The following is a 23,122-nucleotide window of genomic DNA, read 5'->3' on the forward strand; positions in this document are numbered from 1 at the left end:
TTTGATTTAGGGTTTGGGTTAGGGCATTATCCATAGTCATTATTCTAAGGGGTGATACTTTTGGGGTTTCTAAGAAAAGCCGGAAGTATTAACCAAGCCTCTATAACTTGCTAGAACTTGAAGTCCCATCTGTCTTCTCATCACTGAGCAGATGTGGAATCACTGCTCATCTCTTTCAGCCTTCCAGCTGTTACTGACCTGGAGTCTCACCTTGGGTATCAATATTTTTAGGAAACAGCCAAGGATTTGAAGGGAATTTGTATGAAGACTTTGTTGGTTCCCAATCTGTGACTCCTTCCTTTACGGGATTTCTCTTCTCAATTTCCGGCTCTCTGGCAGCCTCAAACTCTGTTTCTTCAACTTAGCAAGGCTACAGCTTTCTCTTGAGTTCTATCCCACATCCATTGAATGGATTGGCGAGTGCACACACAGTGAAAGCCAACTAAATAAATGGGCTCTTCAGCGTTATTTAATCTCCAAGTTTTCCATCTATTTCACTCACTCTCTCTTTCCCTTGCCATTATTTGTTGAAGAAATTAAGCCATTTTTCTATAGAATTTTCTACCTTTTGAGTTTTGCTGATTGCATCCCTGTGGTGATGTTTTTCTGTTCCCTGTGAATTGATATTTAGATCCTCAGATTCAGAAGCTTGATTAATTAGGCAAGGATGCTTCCTAGGTGACACTGTCTTTAATGTCTAGCTGACTCTTTTTTGCTCTATTAAGATTGAAGTGGGTAGGCTACAGTGGCTCAGCAGGCATACTTCTCACCTGCCATGCCAGAGACCCAGGTTCGATTCCTGGTGCCTGCCCATGCAAAAAAAAAAAGAAAATATTGAAGTGAGTTCATATATTGTCATTGTTTACAAAGTTCCCCGTCAGCTTTTCGCCTAATGGCTTTAGCACTGAAGGGTGCTACCTAGAGCTGTGATTTTATTAGAGTTTGGAAAATAGCAATATTAAAGCTTTATTATCCCTTCTTCATTTATTAACTGTGATTCATCAAAGGAGAAGTTTCCATCAACAATGACTTGGGTATCTTAAAATACATTTTGTTCTGAAAAGTCAAGTTCTGCACTTGATTATTTGCATTTCTTGATTAGTTGATATTCTCAAAAGATGGTCAGTGATGTTTGTCAGGAAAAGGGCAAGGCAGAGGATGAGCATATCTTTATGAATTCAAGAATAATAACATAGTTAATGAATTTTAATCCATTGCTGTCATTATCTTTTTGATCCATTCATGGAATAAATCCAACTCTATAGTATATTATTTTCTGAATGTTGCGTGGGCGTTTGTTAGTACTTTATTCAGGATATTTGCATCGATATTCATGAGTCATATTGGTCTGTAGTTTTCTCTTTTTCATATGACATTTTTATCAGACTTAGGGATCAGTATTTTCTTCATAAAATAGATTACGAGAGCCTTCTTCCTTTAAAAAGCTCTGTAATAATTTATAATACTTTGGGACTACCTCATCTTTGTAAATATGGAAAGAATCCCTTGGGAAATCATGCTGGCTTTATTTTGGTATAGATCCTTAGTAATATTTTAAATGGGTCTGTGCAGAATGTAGTTAGGTCTTATTTTGTGAGCTAAACTGAATTCTTTTTCTTTTACTAGAGTGTTAAATCTTTTCATATTTATTTAAATGACTAATATAGTTGGTCTCAAGTTTGTCCTGATAGTTCATAATTATGTATGTTTTGTTATGTTTGCTGTGTTTCTTTCTGTTTAGTAAAGTTTGTATTTTGTTCTAGTGGTTTTGTACTTGATGCTCCTAGTTCTCTGTTCTATTTAATCTTTTACTCTCTGGTTTATCAAGTTTTTCTTTTTCCAAAATTCTTTAACCTATATCCTTTGCCTGTACCATGAGATTGTTCTAGTTTCCTCTTTCCCTTCCCTTCTACACCACTTTTTTAAAGTTGCATTCTTTCTACTGTATTCACCAAATACATCTTTTCTCCTTGCTCTGGTGTTTTATTTTAGTCTTAGATGCCTTTATATATTGTAAAATGCTCATCATCAGTCCTTTTGTTAAATTTTTCCAGTCATCACTTGGTTGAATGAAATACATCTTTTAGATTTCTCAGAAGGGCTGATGGGTGCAGAATTGAGTAAATTATTGTATACTGAAACATGTTTTTCTCTATCCTTGATATGTAAAAGGCAGCCTGCTTGGCTATAAAATTTTTGCTTCACACTAGTTCACTGTCGTTTTAAAAAACAGCCACTCCATTGAGTATTCATTTTTAAAAGTATGATGCCAGTCTAATTCTTTTTTTTAACATCTTTTTTACTGTTAAATATAACATATATTCAAAGAAAAGAAAGAAAAAGCAATGATTTTCAAAGTGTACTTCAACAAATAGTTACAGAACAGATTTCAGAGTAATCTTGGTTTTGTAAATTATTTTATCTTTTGGTCTTGAGGCCTTGAAAATTTTACTTTTTATTTTTGAAATCTAATAGTTTTATTAGGATATATCTCTGAATTGATTGTTTTGGGTTAATTTTCCCAGTTATCTAGTGAGCCCTTTTAGTGTGTAGATTCTGGTGTTGTTTTATTTGGGAATACTTTTTTGGGATTGGAGTTTTAAATATTAACTGTGTTCTATTGTTTAGATTTTTTTTCAGATTTTTTTTTCTTACCTGTTTTCCTTTTCCACTACTTTCCTTCTGAACTGTTTATTTTTTATGTCATTTTTCATTCTCTTGGTTGTTTTCTTTTCTTCAATGCCCTTTTTTTTATTGAATCTATTATTGTTTGTATGCCTTTTGATTTATTCTTTAATTCCGAGATAATTTTGCCTACTACATTTCTCTCATGAATTCAATAAACAATCTTTTCATTTCTCCCTAATTTTTTTCTGTTTTAATTTTCTTTTTTGAATTTCTGATTCAAGGTGATTTTCATATGCTCAAATGTTCATTTGAGAATATTTAATCTTGTTTGGAATGCTGACTTACAATTTTGTTCTGCTTCATGACTATTTTTGGTGGTGGGGGGAGATTTTCTTCTAATGATACGTGTGAAATATTTTCCCTGATTTCCCTTTTTTTTTTTTTTGCAATATCACAGTATAGATTTGTCGACCTTTCCCTTGTTCATTTTCATAGCGTTGACATGTTTTCCAGGATTCCGAGTTCAATAGTTTAATATTGCCCTGTTCTGCCTATGTAGCAGAGGTCATGTTGGTTTTTGAGGGAGAGGGGGAAGAATTTGTGAGTCCTCTCGTTCTGTGATTTTTGTGGTTCTTGTTTTTGTTTTCTTGTGAGACTCTTAATTTTTTCCCTTTTGCTTCTTTCTCCCTTCTCTGCATCCCCGGTCAACATCAGATAGCCATCAGGTGCTTCTCCTGTCTTTTTTAGCCTTTTTTTGGCCTCCCCCAGAACGATGTATTTTGAAAACTAGCCCCTTTAAATTGCGCCTGTCCCTGTAAACTCCCTGTGCTTTGAACTCCCTTCCCCGTAGTCCATGCTCTGATCTGCTCAGACACTTTTTAATATTTTCCAATTTGGGGTGGACTTAATCATTCTGATGGGAATTTTAGGTTATTTAGGCTCCGTTATTTGGCTTCCCTCTTTTTCTTCTCCACAGTTTTTCTAGGGAACTAAGTCTGCCTTTGCTTTCTACAAAACCTTGTAATAGTTTGAAGGTAGGATGGGAACATAAGAAATTGTATGCTGGGATTTGCTGAGTTTTTTATCCACAGTTGCTTTGAAGAATGTTTAAAATTCTCTTTCATTCTCCATCTCCAGTTTTTATTGAGGGTCTGGTTTTGGCATAGATTTATTTTTCTCTTCTTGTTGTTTTATGTCATTTTGGAGGAAATATTGGGGTACAGATAGCTGGGATGCTGCTATTGTTTTCAACTATCCCAGAAGTGAATTTTAAAACAGGCAAATATAATTAAGATATTTTATTTTTCTTGCTGGACAGAAGTGTAGACGGACTATGTGATACTTCACAGGGCCCTGTTTAATTTTTTTTTTTTTTTGCATGGGCAGGCCCTGGGAATCAAACCCTGGTCTCTGGCATGCCATGTGATAACTCTGCCTGCTGAGCCACCATGGCCTGCCCCCTGTTTAATTTTTAAGGATAAATTTAGAATAAACTTGTTTGAGGCACAGAGATCTTAAGAAGTCATTTGCTATTTTACCTAACAAAATTACCTGATGTTAGCCTGAGGTCTAATAATTGCATTTGCAAAGCCCTATGACATCACATAGAAGACAGAGCTCTTTAGTGTCTTAGTTCAGTGCTACCATATATCTCATCAGATTAGTATTTTTGGCTTGGATGTAATTGGCTCTGATATACTCCCTTCTACACTCAAGACCTCTATCATGTTGTATGCATTGAAACAGCCTCCCCACCCATCATTCCATCCATCCTTTAGCCTAGAGTTCCCAATTATGTTTATAGTGAATTTGATTTTCAAAAATGACAGCACAGTTCAGCATTTGCATTCAATGCTTACATCTGAATTTTTGTGAGTTACAGCAGCTTGTTTACATAAAAAATATGGCTGGTTTTTTTTTTTTTTTTTTTTTTGCTGATCTCCAGTCTGCAGAGAGACTTTATGGAGATTGTGAGTAAGGGGTGGCTTATATTTGAATGTGTTGTCATGGAGCTGTTGTAGTAGAAAAAAGAGACCCTATAGTGCAAATCAGTATGCAGTTTCATGTTTCTATTTTGGACTTAGGCAGTGGCTATGCATGGATTATGAAACATTTTGCTGGGAAGCTCACATCCTCATCTGCAGAGAGGTTTCAGACCAGAGATACTCAGTCTGACATAGACTTAGATGACACTAGTGGCCTCCAGTCAAGGGACCATGCTGTTGTAACTTCTCATTCCAACAGGGGAGAGGGCTTTGTTTCCTGCCATCAGTGCTCCTGCACCTGGCAGCCTTCATGGTCCAATGCAGAGATCTTCAAGATGGCCAGCCAAGGTTGGGTGTAGGCGACTGTGAAGGGATGTTAAAGGGACTCTCTGGGGAATCCTCTCATTTGGTTTTTCTTATGTAATGAAGCACCCCAAAACAGTGGTTTAAAGCAATAGCCATTTATTTAGTCTTTGCTTCTGGGGGTTGGCAATGTGGACAGGGCTCAGCTGTGCATCTGGGTGGTTCTCTTGGTCTAAACTACTACCCTCACATATCTGTGGTCAGCTGGGGGATGGTTACCTGCCACTCGGGGCACCTCAGCTTTCCTTCCTGTAGTTTCGCATCCTCCCACAGGCCAGCTTGGGCTCATTCACAAAGCCAGTATCAGAGTTCCTCTTGGGAAAGACCAGTCTCTATTTGGGAAAAGAACTCGGCAAAATCTGTATGTGGAGTATGGACAAATACTCAAGCTCGGTAAAAGGAGATGCTTAGATTGCTCTCCATGGGAACATGAGAGTCAACAAGTTTTTGTTCCTTAGGTGGAAGGTCAGACAAGAGGACATAGGTGCAGAGAAAGGAAGCAGAGGGAGTAAGCCTGACCATTGGTGTAAGAAAACAACAGGTGGGAAAGGCCATAGAACTTCCCCCAAGATGGCGTGTCTGGGGACATTTGAAGAACAGGAATGTCTAATGTCACATTGAAGTTGTTTCTTTTATTGTAGTGCAAAGCCTTCCTCTCTCACTGTCTCCCCAAATCTTCAACCAGTGTCTTGCACCCTGAATGCTTTATGAACACTTTGCTTTATTTTTAGCAGAGGTTGGAGGAGTATGACTTGCAGAAGGGGCTGAGCTTTTTTCACATTTAGGTCAATACAGTGTAGAATAGAGATAGCATAAATAAGTAGGAGCATGAAGACCAAAGGAGACAAGAGTGTGAGCCTTTGAGAATTCACAGAAATCTTTGGGACATACTTTGGAGACTCAGTGGGCAGGTGTGGATTTGAGTCTAAACAGACAAGGAAACCCTAGTTGACATCTGGATAGACATATTTTATAAATTTGTAAATTTATAAATAAAACCCATAAAAGCAAAATTGGGATAATCTGTACTAATAAGCCTTCTTCTGGAAACTGTTGTTTTTCATTTAATAATAATAGGTCAAATAATAACATGGAATCTTGAACAGGGCATGAGTTCTTGTTGGTTTGTACAGGTCAGTGTGATGTCCCTATGCATCCCAGAGTAATTTGGGCAGAGAATAAAAAAGTATTTGCAAAAGTCCCTTGGAGGGACTGGAAAGAAAGGAGGAAATAATTAGACTCCCCTACTTGGGGAATTACTGATAATTCCACAAGCACTGGGGACAACTAATTTAATAGGCTGAGCCTGAGATCTTGGGATTCACCCCTATGAAATTTATTCCTGCAAAGGAGATGAGAAGCTTACTTGTAATTATGCCTAGGAGTCACCCCAAGAAAACCTCTTTTGTTTCTCAGATGGGGCCTCTCTCTGTAAGCCAACTTGGCAGGGGAACTCACTGCCATTCTCCCTATGTGGGGCATGACTCCCAGGGATACAAATCTCCCTGGCATCATGGGACATGACTCCCGGTGATAAGCTGGGACCCAAAATCATGGGATTGAGAAAGCCTTCTTGACCAGAAGGGGGAAGAGAGAAATGAAACAAAATAAAGTTTCAGTGGCTGAGAGATTTCAAACAGAATCAAGAGGTTATCCTAGAGGTTATTCTTATGCACTATGTGGTAGTTTATGGTGTCTTGGAGTGGCTAGAGGGAAGTACCTGAAACTGCTGAACTGTATTTCAGTATCCTTGATAGTCGAAGAGAATTGTGTAACTATATAGCTTTATCCAGGGTATGAATAGATGAGTAAAAAAAATAAGGACAAAAAATAAATATAATCCATGGGGGGTAAGGGGTAAAAAAAAAATTGGATAGACTGCAATACTAGTGGTCAACAAGAGGGAGGAGTATGGGATGCATGTTTTTTTTCTTTTGCCTTTTTATTTCTTTTTCTGGAGTAAGCAAATGTTCTAAAAATGATCATGGTGATGAATATACAACTATGTGATGATATTGTGACCCACTGATTATATACATTGGATGGACTGTATGGTACATGAAAATATCTCAATAAAAATATTTTTAAAAATAAAAACAAACAAACAAACAGGTCAAGAACATTTCTTCATGCCTTTAACATCATATTTAATGGCTCCAGAGGATACTAAATTGTTTCCAGTTTTTAGCCATTTAAAACATCTGCAGTATCCCATGTTTTGTAGTTTGCCTCTGGGATGGTTGAGGAGGTTCCATAGTGAGATGGGCAGTGGCAGGGGGTGGAGTGCTGTCAGCCTAGACCTGCCCTAGGTCAGGTCAAGCAGAGAATTGTGAGTAGGTATACTGATTTGAATCTGTTATGTACCCCAGAAAAGCCACATTCTTTTAATCCAATCTTGTGGGTGCAGACCTTCTGTTGGGTGAGACCCTTTGATTTGGTTGTTTCCATGGAACTATGACCCCACCCATTCAAGATGGGTCTTAATCTGCTTACTGGAGTCCTTTAAGAGAGAGACATTTTGGAGAAAGCTCAGACAGAAGAGGCCTGGGAGATGCTAAGCAAGGATCCACAGAACCTGAAGGACCCAGAACCTGGAGAGAGCCTAGAGAAAATAAGAGATGAAATCCAGTTTGCTTTGGAGAAGCTAAGAGAGGACCCATAGATGCATAGAGAGAGAGAGCCCAAGAGCTGCTAAGAGGAGACCCACAGGACACAGAGAGAAAGCCACTGGAGTCAGAAACTTAAAGCAATGAACCCAGAGCAGGGACGAACAGACACAATCCATATGCCTTCCCAGCTGACAGAGGTATTCCAGATGCCGGTGGCCTTTCTTTAGAATCCAGGTATCATCTTGTTGATGCCTTAAATTGGGACATTTTCACAGCCTTAGAACTGTAAATTTGTAACCTAATAAATTCCCTTTATAAAAGCCAATCCATTTCTGGCATATTGCATTCCAGCAGCTTTAACAAACTGAAAGAGTGGAGTATGGACCTTGGGGTGAGGTCAGGTTGGCTGAATCAGAAATGGAGACAGGTACTGCGCCAGTGTATGCAGTCAGGGTGGAGCCCAGAAGAGGTTTAGCATAGCACAGTGTGATTCAGGAGAAATAAGGAGGCTGCAGCCAAATTGTGGATTGAGGATATCACTCCCAGAGTCTCCTCCTGTGAGGAGAGCTTTGCAGCCCAGGGCTACCTTTTAATGGGAGAACTGGGGTTTCCATTGGCAATTGTACGCCAAGATGATCCAGACAGGTCTTAAGGGGCCAGTTCATTAGTTGGAATCTGGTTCTTTGGGGATAGAGGCCAGATACCTTTGGAGTATCACTTTCTAAGCTATGAAACTTTATCCAAGAAACTGATATAATCAAGGAGTCTTTGAGTTATGCTTAGACACCTTCAATGACGAGAAACTCACTACTTCCTAAGGCAACCCATTTCATCTGGAGAGAGTTAGGAAGGATCACTGGAAAGTTATTTCTCTTGCTCTGCAATCTAGATCCCACTCGTGATTTTGTAAGATTCCAGGATTCTGATCAGTTATGGAGCCACTATGCGTAAGCTAGTGTCATGATTAGGTTCATGTGTCAACTTGGCCAAGTGGTGGTACCTGATTGTCTGGTTGGGCAAGTACTGACCTGTCTGTTGTGATGAGAACATTTCATAGAATTAAATCATGATCATGTCAGCTACATCCACAGCTGATTACATTTGTAATCAGCCAAAGGGGAGTGTCTTCTGCAATGAGTAATGCTTAATCTGATCACTGGAAGCCTTTTAAGGCGGATTTGGAGGAGACAGGCTCTTCCTGTCTCGGCTGGTGAGCCTTCTGTGGAGTTCCTACAGACCCTCCATCGGAATCATCAGCTTCACAGCCTGCCCTGCAGATTTTGGACTCTGTGTTCCTGTGGTCACATGAGACACTTTTATAAATTTTAAATTTGTGAGTGTTCCCTGTTGATTCTGTTTCTCTAGAGAACCCTAACTAATACATCTTGGTACCAGGAGTGGTTCTTAAGAAACAGAATATTAAAAATGGGTTTTTATGAATGTTTTTCTTCTCTGACTGGACTCAAAGACACTAAGGACCCTGATTGCCATAATCAGAATGATACTCCCAATCCATGGAGTGAGTTGGCAGAAGAGATAGTCAAAATATCACCATTTGATTCTCCTAATGATTTGCTTGTACGAAGCCAGGCTCTGGAGGATAATGCTTTTGACACCTTTACAGAGTTTTGTAGAAATAAGAGGTATAGAGATGTTAATTGGTTGTTGTTAGAAACACTAGCTACGTTAAGGAGTGAAAGGGATGGGCTTAAGGCTTCAAACAAGAAGCTTAAGCGCTGTCTGACAGATGTAAACGTTTCTATGAGTATCCAGAAGGAAAATCTTATATCCTGTAGCCATAGACTTGAGATCTGTGAAAATCAGACTCAGAATCTTACTGTTAGAGTAGCAACTTTACAACGTAGACTGAAATCTCAGTCTTGCATGGTGTCTGCCGTTAAAGTGAGGGCATTGATTGGAAAGGAATGGGACCCAGAAAAATGGGATGGTGACAAATGGATCGATAATGATGTTGGGGGTGAGGTTGAAATCCTAGGAGTCTTCTCTAGATAACCCTGTAATAGTTTGCCCTGAGGACATAACCGCACCAACTCTAGCCTGCCTTGAGGAGTTGGCCACCCAATCTCCTCCTGAAGGGATTAGCCCTAGAGTGATTAATCCTGTTTCAGCAGATGAAATTGCAAATAAAGGCCCTGAAGCAAATGGCTTGGAAGATATTTCTGATTCTTTTCATGAACCACCCCCACTACCCCTCATTTCTTCCAGACCTATAACTAGATTAAAGTCCCAACAGGCCCCTAACGGTGAGGTACAAAGTATCACACATGAGGAGGTACATTATACTCCAAAAAAACTGTGTGAGTTTTCCAATTTTTATAGACAGAAATCAGGGGAATATGTGGCAATGGATTTTAAGGGTGTGGGATAATGTTGGGAGGAATATAAGGCTGGATCAGGCTGAATTTATTTATATGGGCCCACTAAGCAGAGATTCTGCATTCAATGTCATAGCTCGAGTGGTTAGAAAAGGTATTAACAGTTTGTTTGGATGGTTGGTTGAAACATGGATCAAAAGGTAGCAAGCATTACTTGAGGCTGAAATGCCAGAACTGCCTTGGTATAATGTAGATGAGGGGACCCAGAGGCTTAGAGAGATTGGGATGTTATAGTGGATCTATCATGCAAAGCCTGCTCTTACACCCCAGGAATGTCCGGAGGATGCACCTTTTACCAGAACAGTGAGAAATAAATTTGTGAGACTAGCACCATCATCCCTGAAGAGCTCTGTGGTTGCACTTCTCTGTAGGTCAAATATTACTGTAGGAACTGCTGTCACTGAGCTGGAATCCTTAAACACAATGGAGATGACAGGATCCCGAGGTGGCAGAAGCCAGGTGGCAGCACTTAATCACCAAAGACAGGGTAGACGCAGCTATTACAATAGACAGCAAACTCAAAACAGGAGTCAAAATTATATGACTTGCAGAGATTTGTGGCATTGGCTAGTAAATCATGGGGTACCTAGAAATACAATAGAAGGGCAGTCTACTAAATTCTTGTTTGAGCTGTATAAACAAAAGAGTTCTAGGTCAAGTGAACATAAGTCTAACCTAAATTACAAAAACACAGAGTCAGGGCCCCTTAATCAATTTCCAGACTTGAAACAGTTCACAGACCCAGGACCCCTTGACTGAACGAGAGGCCAGGTCCCTTTGGGGGAGAAACCTGTTACACTGCCACAAATTTATACTGTTAATCTTCCTCCAAGCCTTCCCCTAGGAGACCGATGGCCTTTTACCAGGGTAACTGCGTGTTGGGGAAAAGGAAATGATCAGATATTTTGGGAATTATTAGACACTGGTTCACAAGTGACATTAATTCCAGGGGACCCAAAACATGACTCTGGTCCACCAGTCAGAGTGGGAGCTTATGGAGGCCAGGTGATCAATGGAGTGTTAGCTCAGGTCCATCTCACAATGGGTCCAGTGGGCCCTGGGACCCATTCTATAGTTATTTCCCCAGTTCCAGAATGTATAATTGGTATAGACATACTGAGCAACTGGCAGAATCCCCACATTGGCTCTCTAACTCGTGCAGTGAAGGCTATTATGGTGGGAAAGGCCAAATGGAAGCCACTAGAACTGCCCCTACCAAGCAAAATAGTAAATCAGAAGCAATACTGGATTCCTGGAGGGATTGCAGAGATTACTGCCACTTTTAAGGACTTGAAAGATGCAGGGTGGTGATTCCCACCACATCCCCATTCAACTCTCCTGTTTGGCCTGTGCAGAAAACAGATGGGTCTTGGAGGATGACAGTGGATTATCGTAAGCTCAACCAGGTGGTAACTCCAATTGCAGCTGCTGTTCCAGATGTGGTATCATTGCTTGAGCAAATTAATACATCCCCTGGTACCTGGTATGCAGCTATGAGAAAAAAGCATCTGGCAAATGCTTTTTTCTCAATAGCTATTAGTAAGGACCACCAGAAACAGTTTGCTTTCAGCTGGCAAGGTCAGCAATATACGTTCACTGTCCTACCTCAGGGGTATATCAACTCTCCAGCCCTATGTCATAATCTTGTCCGCAGGGACCTTGATCATTTCTCCCTCCCACAAGACATCACACTGGTCCATTATATTGATGATATCATGTTGAGGGGACCTAGTGAGCAAGAAGTAGCAACTACTATAGACTTACTGGTAAGGCATTTGCGTGTTAGAGGATGGGAGATAAATCCAACAAAAATACAGGGGCCTTCCACCTCAGTGAAATTTCTAGGTGTCCAGTGGTGCGGGGCATGTCAAGATATCCCTTCTAAGATGAAGGAGAAGTTGCTGCATCTGGCCCCTCCTACGACCAAAAAAGAGGCACAATGCCTAGTTGGTCTGTTTGGATTTGGGTGACAACATATTCCTCATTTGGGTGTGCTACTCTGACCTATTTATCAAGTGACCAGAAAAGCTGCTAATTTTGAGTGGGGACCTGAACAAGAGGAGGCTCTGTGACAAGTCCAGGCTGTTGTATAAGCTGCTCTGCCACTTGGGCCATATGATCCAGCAGATGCAATGGTGCTGGAAGTGTCAGTGGCAAATAGAGATGCTGTCTGGAGCCTTTGGCAGGCCCTTATAGGAGAATCATAACGCAGACCCTTAGGATTTTGGAGCAAAACCTTACCATCTGCTGCAGATAACTACTCTCCTTTTGAGAAACAGCTTTTGGCCTGCTACTGGGCCTTAGTAGAGACTGAACGCTTAACCATGGGCTACCAAGTTACTATGAGACCCGAGTTGCCTATTATGAGCTGGGTGTTGTCTGACCCACCAAGCCATAAAGTTGGGCGTGCACAGCAGCACTCTATTGTAAAATGGAAATGGTATATACGAGATAGGGCCAGAGCAGGTCCTGAATGCACAAGTAAGTTACATCAAGAAGGGCTGGAGGATCAAAGAGAAGAAGTTGGAATTATTAAAATTTAGAAGCTTAGAAGGGAGGCCCCCACAGAAGTGAACCTCTGAACTCTACAGAGGAGCTTCCAGCCAGCTGGGATCAGTGTCTACAAAGGCAGGGCATGAGGCTAGTTCTGAAAACGTTGGGAAAACTGCAGACTGAATTCCATCACTGCTATGGGAGGGAACTTCTACTGCCCAGTGACGTAGCGAGGCTGGGGTGCTACTCCCAGGAACTGGAAGCTGACAGAAAGGAATGTGTACTCTGTCCTCCTCCAGCCTCTGTCACTCCTGGCAGAGCCTCAGGGGCTGGCAAAGCCGAAACAGGGTTTGCAGAGCTGTAGCTCAGCACCTAAACAGAGCGGGTTTGGAGCTGGAAAGCAATACCTTCATAAGTGCACAGCCTCTCACCAGCTGAGGTGCTGTGTAAGCCCATCTTATCTCTGGTGCTTGGGTCATGGGAGCTGATGATCCATGAGACAAGACTTTTCACATCAAGATCCCTAGGTGACCTCAGAGGTGGGGGAGGGGAAGAAAGCAGGAGGCTAAGGGGAGGGTGTGAAGGAAGAGTTGGCATTTCACTCACAAACTTCACATCTGCCAGGTCAGTATAAATCTCTTTCCCGGACTACGGCTGTTTGTTTGTATTAAAACAGGAACATGATAACAGAGCTATAAGTGGCTCCATGCTCAGCTGTGCAGGGTAGGGTGTAAGAGCAACTCAAGCCCATCCTCAGAGGGGGAAGCTGAGGGCTGGCTGCCTGGGCTGGGGGCTGGGCATCTGTGAGGACACCAACTGGCTGAGGGACCCGGGGCTTGCCCCAGAAGCCAAAGGAGCTGCTGGGTCAGGTGAAAGTGGGCTCGCCCTCCTTGGGGAACCCCAGCCTGGGCTCCTCCAGCACCAAACCCCAGCTAACACAGGACCACCTGGTCTGGGGCCATCGGGCAGCACCATGGCAGGGCATTGCTGGTATGCTTTGGAGATGCAGCTCGGGACGGGGTTGCCTGCAGGAAGCAAGCCTGCAGGGGCCCAGTTCTGGCCACAGCCTTTTCAGGCTGTGAGAAGTTCAGTAAATCATTTCTTCACTCTAGCTCTCAGCAACCTCATCTGCAAAAGAGAGTGGAATAGACCATGATCCAAGGTTCTTCAAGCACTAATAATCTAAATTACTCTACGTAGGAGAAAGAGCAGAATTATTGAAACTTTAACACAGATACATTTCTAACACATACAAAAAATATTTTTTTTCAAAAAAGAACCCAAAAGCCCCAAATTAGAAAACTTTGGCATGATTGTCCAATGTATCAGGAGATCCCAAGAGAAATGTGAGAACCAAGTGGGGGAAAGGCACTGGCGGGTTGGGAAATCTCTCTCAGCCTGCATTTTATCATCGATGAATCGGGGGCTGCATGATCCTGTCTCCTGCTCCGTGACTCCTTGCACCTAATCTGCCTTCTGCACATGGTCTGTAGATTAAGCCCGTCAGTCCAGCCTGGCTGTCACCACCTGAGTTTTGAGCCATGACCTCCACCTGAGAGACCCATGTGCTTCTTTAGTCCACCTTTTCCTTCCTCTTTCACTCTTTCCCGGTTACACTCTTGGCTTCTCCCAACAATGATTCTGACTGCCCAGGCCTCCTGGGCTGCCCCAGTCACACAGGCAGTGGAGATGTCCAGTGCCCTCGGCCATGGTGGTGGCTGTCCCTGTAGCAGTGTCCAGGAGTGGCCACTGGTGTGACCTTGACCGTGGTTCCAGCAGTCTGGCTGTCCTGGACATCAGCCTCATCTGGGCCTGGTTCCCCAGGCTTCCTACAGCAATGCGAGCTCCCTGTAAATGTATTTTCTGTTTAGGACAGCCAGAGTCATTTGTGTCGCTTGCACCAAAACCATGACTAGAGTTGGTGGGACAGGAACTACAGGTCCCTTAGCCAAGAGCTGATTTGCATCAGCAGCCAACACCCTATCCCCGAGGCCGCACTTACAGCATCTTCCTCACCCTGCGAGTTGTCACACATCAGGTTTTAGGGGAAAACGTGCAGATCTGGCCAACTTGACTGTCCCTCTGCTTGAAACCAGGAATCTTGTCATGCATCAATAAACTGGCCTCCTGGATTATACAAATAGCTTTCTGTATGATAGCCCATGAGTTTGGTTAATGTGAGTGTTTCCTCATAGGACAGATATTCCCTCAACATGTCAATAAAATCAGGTCTTAAAATAGACTCTGGACTGAGCTGAATTCAAGTAAGTCGATGCCCTATTGTGAGTAACTAGCTTGAATGTCTCCCTACGTAGGGATCACTCTCCTCATGCAGTAAAAAAAAAAAAAAAATTGTGTGTGTATGTGTGTGTGTGTGTGTGTGTGTGTGTGTGTGTGTGCGAGTGTGGGGAGGAGGCTTTGCTATCAGAGAGTTCTGGTGAGAGTCCCACCCCCAGCACTTGGCGGATGTGTGTCCTTCCACAACATACTAACCTTGCTGAGCCAGCGTTTCCTCTGTAGGATCCTCAGTTTTGCTTGGGGTTTCTTCTGCAAAGTTTCTCTTCTCTGTTTGAGCTGACCCAGGTGTGGAACTCAATCCTTTCTCCAGGACTCACACCCAAATCCAAACCCAACTCCCTTAAGGCATTTGTGTCGGCCACAGAGTTGACCATCGGTGTGGTTTATGGAGGGAATTCACATCACAGAAATGTACACAACTTACGATTGAATATTGAACTAACTCACCCTGGCAGCCCTGGCAACCACCAATCAGCTGTCTCTATGGATATTTGTATATTATGGTTATTTCCTATCAGTGAACTCATACATCATTTGGCCTATCATTTGACCTATTGGGTCTGGCTTCTCTCACTTAGCATAATGCTTCTGATGTTCACCCACATTGCAGCACGTATTGGAATGTCTTTCCTTTCTAAGGCTGAATAGTATTCCGTTTGGATGACAGACCACAGTTTGTTAATCCATTCATCTGTTGAAACGTGCACACTTCTGCTCTGTTTGAAACAGAAGTCAGGTATAGAGCCCACCTTCCTCACTCACCTTTTCCTTGGAGAGCTCTCAATCGAATGAAAGGTTCTGCTACTGTATTAGTTAGGGTTCTCTAGAGAAACAGAATCAACAGGGAACACTTGCAAATATAAAATTTATGAAAGTGTCTCACGTGACCGTAGGAACGCAGAGTCCAAAATCCACAGGGCAGGCTGCGAAGCTGATGACTCCAATGGATGGCCTGGATGAACTCCACAGGAGAGGCTCACCAGCCAAAGCAGGAATGCAACCTGTCTCCTCTGAGTCCTCCTTAAAAGGCTTTCCATGATTGGATTTAGCATCACTAATTGCAGAAGACACTCCCCTTTGGCTGATTACAAATGGAATCAGCTGTGGATGTAGCTGACATGATCATGACCTAATCCTATGAAATGTCCTCATTGCAACAGACAGGCCAGCACTTGCCCAATCAGATGAACAGGTACCACAACTTGGCCAAGTTGACACCTGTCCCTAACCATGACAGCTACCAACAAATAAATATAAACAAACAAATAAATACAACTAAGTGAAGCTGGCTGCATTCATGCGGCAAGGAGACTGGCTGGGAGTAATTACAGCAGCCCTGGGCAGGGGGAGGAACAAAGCTGGGCAGGGGGCTCTTTGGGTGCCTTCAGTCCCACCCCAGGGGCCTCCTCCTTCCAGGGCGGGCAGGTTTGCTACCGGCAGTCCTGGCCAGCCTGCTACTTTTATGATTTCACTTGTTGGGACGAAAGCCACACCTCGGTGAGTACATTCTGCGCGCACGTAAACAGGTGCCAGGCTGCTGGCGTCATCGTATTCCCACAACTTTTCCTCGTCTTCCCACATTATTTACAGCAAATTTTTCCCCAGGGCAAATGGTAAGGCCCGTGAGCACTTTACTCTTTTCTGTAAAGAAAGATCTGCTCCCCCCTCGACTGCACAAAGGACAAATGAATAAAAAACCTTGACTGTGCTCCAGGATGGGCCAGCCCTGCTCCATTATGCCTGATCAGATCACGGGGGCAGTTTTAATTTGGGTGAGCCTTTTCTGAAAGGAGCATCTGCTGACATAATAATGGGGAAAATCCTGTGTCAAAGGCCCTGGAAGTAATGGGTTCAGAAATGCTGGGTCCACGTGGGCAGAAATGCCTGTGTAATCTCGTGGCTGTGCACGGCCAGCTGCCCAGGTAGCAGGCGGCTGGGCCGTGCCAGCGCTGGGGGTGGAGACCGGCTGTTTGCCCAGCTGGGTGAGGTGGGTCCGTCCCTCCGCTCAGACCTCACGTGCTTCTGAATGGAGGAGGAGAAACTCCAGTCGCTGAAAGGCACAGGCTTCCCGTGGGCCCGCAGCCTCCCTGTCCCAGACCATCCCAGAACGTAAGTAGAGAGCAGAGTCGCGCACTGCCCCCTTTGCAGGCCTTGCCGAAGCCGGAGGGGCTGCTGGTCGTTCACCTGGAGATTTCCAGATGCAGCCAGGCCTTCCCAGAGTGGTTTTGCAATTTCCAGGTAACCAGAAGGTGTTTTTCCATTCTCTCAGTCTATTTTCCTGTTTTAAAAAGCTGGTAACAGATGCCCTATTTAAAATATAGATATATATATTGCATTGAATTTGGTGAATATGTTTCAAATATTTGAGATGACATTGACCCTGGTATATACAAGGAAATTACAATAATCAGGGCATATTCTTTGTAATAACAAAGGAATTATTTTCTTAATGAACATAAAAATGAACCCATCAATTTTAAATAAATGAAGAATTTTACATGCTATAAGTGAGCTTATGATTATTTGTTTGTCCTTATGAACCGAAAATAGCAAGAATGATTAAAGAATTGAATGTTTTTGGTTAAAGGTCAGGAGCATGATCACTCCATTGCAATCACAATTTTATCAGTTTGGGGTGTAGCGATCAGGCTCACTCAAAATATTTACATTTTCCTTTCCACTGCACATAGCACATAATAACTACTCAATAAATATTGGTTGAATTAGTAAGGAAGTCAATGGATAACTTTCATTTTATGTGAATCAACCATTGATGTTTCAGAGAAAATACTACTTCCTTTTCTGTGGAATAGCTCTCAAACCAGAAGGCAGGAGGCTGAGCTCTTATTTCCAGCGTTGGCTTTGAAAACCTGGATCTTTGGCCAGCCCCTTGTCTTCCGGAGTCTCAGTTTCCCCCACTGGATTAGACTGGTAATTTCTATGCTGCTGCCAGCTCTAACAGTCTATGATTTCCCAAGTTTTCTGTGACTTAGTTTCTCCATCTAGAAAAGGGTAAAGACAATAGCTGCAGTCCAACTTATTGTATAGGCTCTTGTGACACTCAGTTGGATGATGTCAGTAAATGTTCTGGGCTTCTTCGTGAGCTGTGAGAAGCATCTCATTATGATGATGATTAATAAGCAAATGTCACTAAATGAACCTAATAAAACGATGCTAGCTGCACTGGCACCCCTCCACTTTACATGATTATTTATGCCTCGTCTGGCCACGACTACCCATTTTCCTCCCCCAGAAAACCACTCTGCCTTCAGAAAATTGTGTGCAGAAGTGAAACTGACTCAATAAAACCACTGCTTAGAGTGGGAAATATGAAAACCATATGTTGTTGAAGGGAAGTGGATTTCACACCTCCTAATGTTTGACACTGAGTTCTACTGTCACCAACAGTGGGAAATCAGCGCACTAAATCTCCAAACAGAACACAATTAAAAACAGAAAACACTCTGACAAGCGGCCCTCGCCGAGCTCTCTTTGGCAAATGGACCCCTTCATCACTCCGTTTGTGTTTATACACATACGTATGTGCTGGCAGGGACTCAGAGACTCGGTAACAAACTCGTTTTTCAGAAGTGTCTGCCAACCCCAGGGTGGTGAATGAAAACACCAGCCCATATTGGGAAAGAAGTCCAGGGGCATATGGCAAAAGAAAACCCTTCAAAAGCAATTTTCCATGATGTGACTGCAGAGATAAACAGTTCCCATCATCTGGCTTTCGAGTTTGGGGAGAGGAGCAGGCGGAAAATCCTCCGATCTTCTTTAGTTTTACAGATGTTTACACCCTTTTGTTTCTTCCAGTGGCCTCTGACAAAATTCTGAGGGACTGTGAGCACCCCGAGTCATAATGGGCAATGAGAACAGCACCTCGGACAACCAGGTGGGTGTCAGGAAGCTTCTGCCTCAACTTAGCCGGCTCTCTTGCCTCATCTTTACTAGATTCCTTTTTTTCTAACATCTCATCTCTGCCAAGGAAGGCGCAAGTCAGGACACACACAGCTTACACTTAGGTACACATGGGCATGTATGTCTCTATGCAGGCATTTTCCATTCCGTTTTCAGGATTCCTTATCTCATGGCCCAGTTTTATAGCCATAGAAACCAGTTTTTTTCTCTATCCTATGCTTTTAAGTTGAAATCTTGAGAGTTCGGCACTTTTTTCCAGGATTGTGCCCACCCATCCACCCATCAATTTGCTTTCATGGAGTCAGCAGAGGAGCTTCAAATGGAGCCTTTTCTATGCTCCTCCCCCAAAATAAAGTGATGGCCACTAGAAAGGGATTTTGAAATCTATCAGAATTAAGCAGATTCAATCATTCAAAACCTTAGGTAAAAGAACAAAAACCAAAACCCAAAACTCTTAGGTAAGGTTTTCACAATGGGTGGATTGTTTTTTAACTGCAAATGGTTGGCAGGCTGAATATATTCAGATTTTATAGTTATCACTTTTAAGTTTGGAGAGTCTCAACTCAGTGCCCTGGTGTTGAAAATCAGGAAGGCCCTTTCCCATTTATCTTACAGATTTTGGAATTTTTGGATTAATAGTACTGAGTCCTTTGAACAAGAAAATTGTACCTAAGAAGGCAGCATACTCCAGCTCATTTTTCCTCTGCTTTTTTCTTCTATATAATCAATCTTCTTTTCTTGAGCAAGAAAATAGGAATCTTCAAAAGAAAAAGTTGCAAAATCCTATGTATATTTAAGGGCAAGTAAGAAAAAAATAAATGTGCTTCATGACCGGTGTGGTACAGCAGGGAGAGGTGGGTATTATGGCAAAGAGGAGGGTTCTTGTCCCTTTATCTAAAAGAGGCAGCTGCTATTAGCTGTGGATGGTGGTTGCCAGGTGGGAACGTGGGCCCAACATTACAAGATCTTCCCTTTCCTTCAAGAGAAGTCAGAAACCAATGTTTTTCTTTGAAATCTTCAATTCGCTCTAATTAAACTTTTTTTGAGAAAATTATAGACTTACATTCAATCATAAAAAGTAATAGAATCCCATGTACCTTTTACCTGGTTTCCTCCAATGCCACCATCTTGCAAAACTATATCACAATATTCCAGCTAGAATATTATGGATACAGTCAAGATGCAGAACGGTTCCTACCATCCACCTTTTCATCTTGTTGCCATTTTATAGCCGTACCCATCTCCCTCCTGTCTCCCATCTCTGCCCTTTGCAGCCACAAATCTGTCTTCCATTTCTAAAATTTTGTCATTTCAAGAATGCTATATAAATGGAATCACACACAATGAACTTTTGGGATTGGCTTTTTCACTCAGCACGATTTCCCTGAGATTCCTTCTAAGTTATTTTATTAATAGTTCATTCCTTTTAATTGCCAAGTGGTATTCCATGGTATTGATGTACCACAGTTTGAGCATTTGCCCACGAAGGACATTTGGGTTGTCTCCAACAGTTTTCAGCCATTATGAATAAAGCTGCTATAAACATTTGTGTACAGGTTTTTGCATTAACATAAGTTTTCATTTCTCTGGGATAAATGCCCAGGGGTGCAATTGCTGGGCAGTATGGTAATTGCATGTTTAGTTTTATCAGAAACTGCCCAACTGTTTTTCAGAGTGGAGCGCTTTTCCATTTTCCATCCCTTCCAGCAATGTGTGAGTGATTCAGTTTCTCCACATCCTTGCTAGAATTTCAGTTTTATCATTCTGATAGGTGTGTCCTGATATCCCATTGTGGTTTTAATCTACATTTCCCTAATGGCTAATGATATTGAACATCTTTTCATGTGCATGATTGCCATCTGTGATGAAATGATGCTCCTTGATGAAATACCTATGCCTTTCACCCAGTTTTCTATTTGGGTTACCTAAGGTTGTTTTTTGATGTGTGTTTTTTTTTAACTGTTGAGTTTTAAGAGTTCTTTATATATTTTAGATACTAGTCCTTTATCAGATGTGTGGTTCGCAAAATATTTCTCCTACTCTTGTTTTTTTTTTTTTTCCGTCCTCTTAACAGGCTTTATCCAGAGCAAAACTTTCAAATTTTTATGAAGTTCAATTTATCAGTTTTTCCTTTTATTGAATAGAGCTTTTGGTGTCAAGTCTAAGAACTCTTTGCCTAGCCCTACATCCCAATTTTTTTTGTAAAATTTTTTTATTTTATATTTTACAACTAGGTAAGTCTGTGACACATTTTGAGTTTATTTTGTATCAGGTATGAGATTTAAGATGGGGTTCTTCTTTTTTTTTTTTTTTCTTTTGGCCTGTGAATGTCCACCCTCCAGCACCATTTGCTGAAAAGCTATACTTCATCGATGGAATTGCTTTTCCACCCTTGTCAAAGATCAGTTGAGAATATTTTATATTCTGTAAACTTGCTGAACTTACAGATTAGTTCTAGGATGTTTGGTTGTAGATTCCTTAGGATTCTCTATGTAGACAATCATTATTTGCAAATGAGGACAGTTTTATTTCTTCTTTTCCAATCTGTATGCCTTTTATTTCTTTTTCTTGTCTACTGCTATGGACTTCTGGTACTGTTGATTAAGAGTGCTGACAATGGACTTCCTTGCCTTATTCCTGGTCTTAGGGGGAAAACATTCAGTGTTTCACCAAGAAGTAAGTTGTTAGATGGAGGAATTTTATAAATGCTCTTTATCAAGCTGAGGAAGTTCCCCTCAGCTGGTTTGCTGAAAGTCTATTGTTGCTGTTTATCATGAATGGTGTTAGATTTTGTCAAATGCTTTTTTAGCATCAGTCGATATAATCATATGATCTTTCTTCTTTAGCCTATCGATATGTTGACTTACAATGATGGATTTTCAAATGCAGATCCAGTCTTGCACTCCTGGAATAAGCCCCACTTGGTCATGCTGTATAATTGTTTGTATAAACAGTTAGATTCAATTTGCTAGTATTTTGTTGAGGGTTTCTGCATCTAAATTCATGAAAATGTTGCTCTGCAGTTCTCTTATTTTGCCTGATTTGGGTATCGGGGTAATACGAGCCTTATAAAATGAGTTAAGAAGTGCTCTCTCTTCTACTTTATAAAAGAGATTATGTAAAGAAATATTCCAATGTTCTAACTGCTGACAACTGATTTTGATTATTTTTAAAAACACCATGGGGCAAACAAAATGTACCATCTGGTTGAGTTTGACTCTTGGCCTGCATCTTTGTCATCTCTACCTAAATGGGTGTGGGCTCTGGTTTCATCTCATGTTTTAGAGTGGAGAGGAGAGGCCATTGGTTGAGGGCCTTCCCTGTGCCAGGCCCAGTACACAGCACTAGTCACACAGTCAGGCATCCAGTCCTGCTGCATTGCAATGCCTTCCTAAGGTCTCACAGGTCTAGTTGGGCCCCAGACTCTCTGCATATGATACATACCAGTGGTTCTCAACCAGGCATCGTTTCGACCCTTAGGGGACATTTGGCAATGTCTGGAGACATTTCGGGTTGGCCACATCTTGGGGGAGGAGGTACCCCTAGCATCTAGTCAATGGAGGCCAGGGGTGCTGGTAAATATCTTGTATCCTACAATGCGTAGGACAGCCCCCACTGCAAGGAACTGTCTGTCCCAAAATGTCAACACTGCCAAGATTGAGATACTCTGGATTCAAGGAACATCTGCCTTGACTTCTTTGAGAGAATTCCTAGGGCCTGTGGGTGAACTTTTCTAACTGAGATGAATTTCTATCTGAATATGGGCAAACTAGAAAATGGCTTAGTTTTTCTCCCCACTGCTTTGATGAAACAACACTGTTCAGACTTGCATGCTGATTGTTTACTTAGGATAGACTCATAGAAATGGAATTACTGAGTCAAACAAAGGGTAAGTACTTTGAACTGGCTTTTGTTATATTTATTACCAAAATACTTTCTAAAAAGGTGATGCCAATTATATTTCCCTTATTGAGGTGTGAGGGCCAATCCCACTGCAACCTTGGAAGCAATGGATATTTTATTATTCCAGACCTTTGCTAATTAGAAAAGCAAAACTGCTCCCCTTATTTCTCACCTCCTACCCCCATCCTCCTTCCTTAGAACCTGCCCTCATAAAGTAGACAAAAGATGTTTTCCTGACTTTGCCAGGACTAGAAAAAGATTTGCTTTCCGAAGAGAGGCAAATGGGAATGCAGCGGCAGGTAAATTTGGCTATGGTTTCAGGGCCCCTCCCCAGAGCTGGGACTCCAGACCCCTCTTTGCCCCTGTCTCCTGGACACTTCTACCTGGGTGGCCCACAGTCACCCCAGGTTCCTGAAACTGAAACTCAGCTTCCCTTCCACAGCCTGCTCCTCCTCCTGTGTTTCCCCTCCTGGACACCACGACCCAGGAGACATCCTTACTGGGGGCCAGTGCCATATGGAAATCT

The 23,122-nt window shown here is 42.1% G+C and overlaps 1 protein-coding gene across 17 annotated transcripts in view; it reads left to right on the top strand.

Moving 5' to 3' along the window:
- The window catches only part of TACC2 (transforming acidic coiled-coil containing protein 2), a 229,179-nt gene that overhangs the window by 8,300 nt on the left and 197,757 nt on the right, over positions 1 to 23,122 (top strand). For 3 of the 17 annotated variants that reach the window (XM_077126270.1, XM_077126274.1, XM_077126282.1), the window contains exons 1-2: positions 16,888 to 17,010; positions 18,589 to 18,667. In XM_077126270.1, the coding sequence (XP_076982385.1) occupies positions 18,635 to 18,667 (33 nt within the window). In that variant the 5' untranslated portion in view covers positions 16,888 to 17,010; positions 18,589 to 18,634. The other 14 variants (XM_077126268.1, XM_077126273.1, XM_077126280.1 and 11 more) reach the window with 9 other exon arrangements.

The sequence above is a fragment of the Tamandua tetradactyla genome, chromosome 13 (assembly GCF_023851605.1).
Source record: "Tamandua tetradactyla isolate mTamTet1 chromosome 13, mTamTet1.pri, whole genome shotgun sequence".
Taxonomy (NCBI): Eukaryota; Metazoa; Chordata; class Mammalia; order Pilosa; family Myrmecophagidae; genus Tamandua; species Tamandua tetradactyla.